At 43.2% G+C, this 6,953-nt stretch overlaps 1 protein-coding gene across 4 annotated transcripts in view; it reads left to right on the forward strand.

Moving 5' to 3' along the window:
• The window catches only part of LOC115650668 (maestro heat-like repeat-containing protein family member 2B), a 29,606-nt gene extending 22,724 nt beyond the window's left edge, over nucleotides 1–6,882 (forward strand). For all 4 annotated transcript variants that reach the window (XM_030560950.1, XM_030560951.1, XM_030560952.1 and 1 more), the window contains 5 exons: nucleotides 1,576–1,698; nucleotides 2,550–2,712; nucleotides 3,271–3,369; nucleotides 4,645–4,796; nucleotides 5,326–6,882. In XM_030560950.1, the coding sequence (XP_030416810.1) occupies nucleotides 1,576–1,698; nucleotides 2,550–2,712; nucleotides 3,271–3,369; nucleotides 4,645–4,796; nucleotides 5,326–5,493 (705 nt within the window). In that variant the 3' untranslated portion in view covers nucleotides 5,494–6,882. The remainder of the gene's footprint in view (nucleotides 1–1,575; nucleotides 1,699–2,549; nucleotides 2,713–3,270; nucleotides 3,370–4,644; nucleotides 4,797–5,325) is intronic.
• The last annotated feature ends 71 nt before the right edge of the window (nucleotides 6,883–6,953 follow it).

Consider the following 6,953-nt stretch of genomic DNA (forward strand, 5'->3'; position numbering starts at 1 on the left):
GCATTTTTCTTGTTATTAAAGTCTAAATTGTATGTCTTTTTTTAGTTTAATCCATTACTCCTACTTTTACCTAAATGTATTATACTAAAAAATTCCTCTCCTTCCTTGGCGTTCACAGCCTTCAGATAGGTGTATGGTATTATCATGTCTCCCTCACAGTCATCCCTTGGCCGCATCGGCCATAGACAGCTCTGTCAGTCTGTCTTCGGAAGTAGAGGTCTGCTCGGGTCCAATTCTGAAGCCCAACCTGAATGGGCCCGAAGCCCACTCACCTCACCCTGAGAGGGTTGAATCATTTCCCATCCTGGTCCCAACCCTTCCCCCCAAACCGGATACTGCCACCGCATCCTGCTCATGGGGCCAGCGCAGCGGCAATAATGTGCAGCAGTGGCTTGATCCTCTGACACTGCCCCCTGCTGTGTTGATCCCATGGGCTAAAGGAGGAGAACTGACCTGATCTGAGCCCAAGAGAGTCCAGTTGTTTTCTCATCCAACCTGACCCTGATGCCTGTAGTCAGATCCCATAGGATTTGGGTCAGGTTGCAGGGCTCTATTCAGAAGTCAAATCTGCCACCCCTGTGCATTCTTTTTTGTTCTCCCGTGAATTACTTCCAATTTGTTGATCTCTCTGGGAATGTGGTGCTAGAAAATGCAATAATCCAGATGCAGTTACGGCTTAGCTGAACAGAGAGGAACTGTCCTCTTTCTGCTTTCTGCCATGATCCCTGTGTATAAACGACCTAACCCACATGGCTCTTTGTGGTAGCCATCACCCCTTGCATATACAGGTTGACTTTGTGTTCCACAGTCACCCCCAGGGCACTTGTTGCTTCCCACTTTTCACTCTCCCATTTTGTCAGTTACTTCTACCTCCTTTCCAGATGTGCTAGTTTGCAGTTTTCTGAAAGGAATCTTGTTCTCTGCTCAGGTTTTTAATTTCTCTGCGTCCCTCTTAATTTTTAATCTGACCCAGCTGATACTATCATCTGTGAATTTCTGCACTGATGTGGCTCCTAAAAGACACCTTCAAGTGTGCAACTGTCAATGTAGATCTAACTGCTGAGCTCATTTCCCCTAGGAGCTGTTGAGGACATACTGCGGGAGTTGGGTATTTTGTAATTCAACATTTTCAAATTCTGTCTGGAGTGGACAGAGCAAGGGCAAAGTGGTAAATGAAACTCGATAAGAGGGCAGTGAAGGAGGCTTCTTCTGCCTCTTTTCTCTCCAGGAAGATTAAAATATGTCAATTGCTCGGCTGCTTCTGAAGTGCTGCTAAATGAGGTGATTGTGGAGGGTATGGCATGTTTTATACCAATTAAGCCAATGGCTTAGTTGTGTGAGCATGCTGGCTGAGAAGTCAGTGTGGCCTAGTGGATAAGACTCTAGATAATGACTCAGGAGACATGGATTCTCTTCTTGGCCATGGACTTGCTCTATTATGATAAGACTTGGGCTAATCATTTCATGTTTGGATTGGAAGCTCTTTAGGGCAGGGTCTTATTTGTCAAATTACTGTGTGGTCATCAAGAAAAACCTTTTCCCGATTGTTTGTTCTCTTTTTTGGTTTGTCCCCAGCAAAACAGAGTAGACATTTACTGTATCCTGGAGAAGGTATTACAGCAGGACACCGGGGACCTGGAGAGAAAGCTACTGAACAAAACAATAACCCTAGCCTTAAACCATATGAGGGAGACTCAGGTAAGTTAGTTCTCCTGAGATATTAATCAAAGGATCCAAAGTTTTAACTAATTAAAACTCTCTTTTTTGAGGGGTAAACTATATATTGAAATGAAAATGTGTTCTTCTGTTAGAGGCCCACAACATCCTAGACAGTACTTGTGCACATGCATAAGATGGGAAAACTCACATGCAAAAGTTACACTTATACTTAAGTGCTTTGCAGGACCAGGACCTGAGACACATGATATCAGAAAACAGAAACAGGCCAATGGTTTCCTAATGAGCAAGTCTTTCCCGAAGTTTACTAGGGATTTCATAATTGATACTGATGTTATGTGGGAGGCGCTCTGATACTATTGAAGTAAGTGGCAGTATAAAGCCCTAAGACAGACAGAATCTGAACTACCTCCAAAAGAAGCAGCATTGGATTTAGAATCTAGTTTGCCAGCAGGAATACCCATGGAAAAATCCCTCTCTTGTTCCAAAGGAAGTCAGTCCCCTTTTTGGAGACAGTTTTTTCCAGGAAAGCTCTCTGAATATCTTTGAAGTGGCCCAGTCTGTTTCTCACTACTTCGTCAGGGAAGGGCAGAGCAAAATATCATGTGACTATGGTGACCAGTCATCCGCCACAAGGAGCTAATAATGAATAGTCTAACTGAGCAGTTTGCAAGCAACTCAAAGGCTGAAAATTGTTTAGCCAAATGACTCAATGAATATTTATGACTAATGACTCTATCCACAGAAAGTTGGGTGGGTTCATTTGGAACTTATGCACAGAAATAAGGACTTGACTCATATAAACAAGTCAGGCTAATGCAACCGGCTTCACTGACTTCAGTCTTTCTCTTAGAGTTTTTTTTTCTTTTTAGGAAGCAACAAATGAAGTAAAAGTGGCAGCTAGCAACACGTTAGTGACTCTGGCACGCTGCTATTTCAATCATGTCATGTCTGAGCTGCAGTGTCTTCTAGAACCACCGAAGCTGCCTGAAGAATTTGTTTTAATTACGTTGGGAAACCTGTCATCAGCCTATGGTATGGTAACTTCCATCTTTTGTTTCAAAGTTATCGTCTTTCATTTAAGGACAGGGGATTACTCTCTCTACCTAAAAATGTTGCAGCTAAACAGAGCTCTGCTTGATTGTGTGCATGCGTGCGTGTGTGCGTGGAAAGACACAGGACTATCTGCTCTTGCTAGTTCTGGCTTCCAGATCATGAGCTATCCAGACGGTGGAGCAAGCTCTAACTTCTGCCCCGGACTGAAGTTCCTTAGGGATGGGAATGAGTGGAAGATCAGGTCTAGTGGAGCTCTTCTCCACCCCGCTTCCCATCCGGCCCCAGTGCTCTCTGCCCTTACGCTGGGAGTGAGTTGGGCAGCGGGCACAGCTGTGCACTGGTGGAGGATTCCTCTCTTCAGGGTGAATCGCCCACTGGCTTTCAATGGCTGCTTTAAAGCCATTCTGCTCTGCTTATGCAGCACAAATTGGCCCAGGAGCCCCTAGCACTCTGCCCCACAGTGTTTCTAAGTGTGTTCTAAGAAGGCGTAGAGCAGCCGATTATCTGTCTTCCTTCTCTTCTGGCCTTTCTCTGCAGCACTTAAGTGTATCCCTTTTGTGAGAATAACCCTGAACGCCATGTTCCACATGTTGGAGTTAGTCAATGACAGCCGGATGAGACAAGCATTTTGTGGTGGTAAGTGCCAGAACTTACTGTAGGTGCCCAAAATGGATATTGAGGGGGTCTTGGTACAGATTGGAGTCACTGACCAAGTTTGCAAACAGGCCCTGAACTGTGCTCCCTGCCCTGCATTGCACCAGGTGCTGTGTTCCTGGGCTCCCATGGCACTCGGTGAAGTGGAGAGTGCTCCTCACTTGGCAGGAGGCGCTGAGCATTTGTAAGTTCAGGCCCTTTATGACTCTTGGATATAATTTAAACAGACACAAAGGCTGAAGCTGCCCATCTGCCAGAAGGCTCCTGGGGGAGGAGATGAAGGAAGCAGATTTCATTCCTGGACATTTAAAAATCCCATTTGCCACTCCATCACCCATTCTCTCCCCTTTATCATCATTTCCTTTCACCCTCTTTCTCTGTCTTCTCTTCCTCTCCACTTCTCTCTTCCTTTGCTTTTCAGGTGATGATCAGTAAGGGGTTAATCCTGTGCCTTTGAGGTAAATGGGAATTTTGCCATCGACTTCATAGAGAACAGGACGGGGCCCTAATTCTTCTTAGCAAGGGCACTAGATACACCTAATTTTAGGGCAAAGTGCTCCCCACTGCCCTTCAAATCCCAGTAAAGCCGATGGCAGTTAGGGGCACTCAACATCTTTCAGACAAACTGTAAGTCAGGATGAAATCATCCAGTGTTAGGGTTAAATAAACAATAACTGCAGGGGACACGAGTCATTCAGAGGAGAGCTTGCTGAAATATTTTGATTTTTAATCATATTTTCCATAATTTTTCCCCCAAATTTGATGAAAAACAAACTTGAAAAATGTCAATGACAAGTTTGATCAGGAAGTGTGCATCCAGTGTTTTGGAGCATCTAAAGAGGTGGCTGAATGCTTTTTTGATTTTTGAAAAATATAAATGATTTTTATACTTTGCAATTTTGAAAGAAAAAAACACTATCAGTAAAGATTTTTATTTGAATTTAAACTGCTTTTTCAAGCAGCTCTAATTAAGAGGTAACAAGGAAGGGAGAAAAAAATTGTGTTCAAGTGATGGTAATTGAAAAAAGATTGAGAGATCTGCAAATTAAAAAGCCTTTTGAGAAACAAGACATGGAATGGGAGGAAGAGAAATAGCTCAAAATTGATCTGGGATTTCAGCGTCTAGTCCTGAACTAAGCAGTAGCTGCCATGGAAATGTAGTAAACTTTAGGCCTAGGCGTATTCATTGGTTAAGCAACTTTTCCTCGTTACTAATATGTCCTTTTCACATTGCCTGTCTTCTCTCTGTCCATGCAGTTCTGGAAAAATGGTCAAGGGCAGTAAAGTCCTGTTTGACTAACCGGGAAAAGTACTCATTCCCCAGAGTGGGCGAATTGCGACTCTGCAATCATTTTCTTCCCATCTATTCTCATGTGACCAGCAACTGGCTGACATGTGAGGAGCTGGAGGTGAGAATTGCTGGCTTTCTAAACCTTTAGCAGAAATTATAATGTTAAATTTTATGTGTCTGGCACTCTGTGATGATGGCATTTAGTGGTAGGTCCTTTTGGATGGAACAGACTGTCATGTAAAACATCTAAAACCCAAACATTTATAATGTCACCACATCATGGAAATTCTGTCTGTATACAGCGTACATGGATTCTAATTTTATGCACCTGACGTGTAGATGGACACGGGATAGTGGGCTAAATTAATTCCTCCATTCAGCCCCAGTGGAGTTCCAACAGGGATGAGTTGGCCTAGAATGCATACTTATCTGGAGAAATATCTTACTGGTATAGTTGTGAGGTGCATTAAGATATAATCCTGAAACCAACCCTACGAGTCCCGGTTCTTTACCAGGAAATCTTGAGATAGGGCCGTTCCTTCAGTAGAACCAGGGAAGTTGCAGGCATTAGAAGTAGAAAAGGTGTGCCCATTGGATGATATTGAATGAATTAGCAGGAACATAAATTCTATGTCTCATCTATGCAGCTCAAGCAGGCCATCATCAAAGCTCTTGGTCCCATGATGAGTCTCCTGCTAGATGAAGATGAGTATCGGGATCAGATATTTGAACCGATCCAATGGCTCCTTGAGCAATATAAGGAGGACACTCATGTTTTTCACATCACCAAGGTGAGGTACCAGTCCTTAAGGTAACTGTCTATGTGTCTGCATGTATGAACTGCACGAGGAGTTTGCTGCCAGTGGGGTTTCCTGGTTGAGACAGTGACTTGTTAGAAAATAAATATACACACGAGTTCTGGGTTTATACACATGGTGAGTCAGACAACAAGATTTGTAGGTAAATGCCTCTTATGAAAAAGCATCCTCTGTTTCCTGGGGAGGATGATAAGGAGATAGAAAATAAAACACCTGCCCCCCCCCAACAAGATACTCCCTCCTTGTGATTTCCTAGTACATCCTGTCAACTCTGTGTCTCTCTTTTAGTTCATAAGCTGCTCAGAGCAGTGGCTGCCATATGTTGCCTCTGGTCAGTACCAAGCCAACAGTCAATGGTTGAAAATTAATACTAAGGAGGCTTGAGAGTCATTGCTTTGGATTCTGTAACTAGATGGATCTAAAGGCATTGCCTGTCTATTTCATCTCCCATTCCATGCAGTGCTGTTGTAGCCATGTTGGTCCCAAGATATTAGAGCGCCAAGGTGGGTGAGATAATCTAATTAAAGATATTGTCTCACTTCCCTTCTCTCTCTATTTCAAATACCCTGAGTACCACATGAGCAAGAAGAAAGGGGCCATATTCTGTCTTCAGTGGGGCTACACAGTTGTAAATGAAGTCACCAGACAGCTGTAACTTCTTGGTAGTGATATTTACTCACCATCTCTGTTGGTTGAAGCTTTCTGGTACAGAGTATGTGGTCACATTTGGGGTTGAAAAACCCATGATTTGGAGGGAACCAATACATCATGGACTTGTCTGATAGCATCAGGGCACTACACAACTACTTAAATATAGTAAAATCTGTAGATGGCATCAAAGACGTTCTGGAAGCTTGAAGCAACAAAGGAGAAAAGTGTTTAGATGCAGGAAGGAATTTGATTTTCAGTCTTTTTATCAATAACCTGGCAGAGGACATAAAATCATCCCTGATAAAGTTGGCAGATGAGATAAAAATTGGAAAGTGCTAAATAATGAAGAGGAGAGATTCAGAGTGATTTAGATCACTTGGTAAACTGGGCACAAACAAAAGTGTGTTTAAAACAGCTGAATGTAACTGTGTGCATCTAGGCACAAAGAATTTAGGCCATACATACATGATGGGGGACCCTGTCCTGGGAAGCAGTGACTCTGGAAAAGATTGTGCGGGTCATGATGAATAATCAGCTGAACATGAACTCAAGCTGTGGCCAAAAAAGCTAAAAAGCATAAAAAGGAGACTCTCAAGCAGGAATACAGTGGTTATTTTATCTCTAAGTCTGGCACTTGTGTGACTACTGTTGGAATATTATGTCCAGTTCTAGTGCCCAGAACTCAAAAAGGATGTTGATAAATCAGAGAGGATATTGACAGAAGAGTCACAGTGATTACAGGATTAGAAAGCATGCCTTAGGCCACGTCCAGACTACCCGCCGTATCGGCGGGTTAAAATCGATCC

The sequence above is a fragment of the Gopherus evgoodei genome, chromosome 4, assembly GCF_007399415.2.
Source record: "Gopherus evgoodei ecotype Sinaloan lineage chromosome 4, rGopEvg1_v1.p, whole genome shotgun sequence".
Lineage (NCBI taxonomy): Eukaryota > Metazoa > Chordata > Testudines > Testudinidae > Gopherus > Gopherus evgoodei.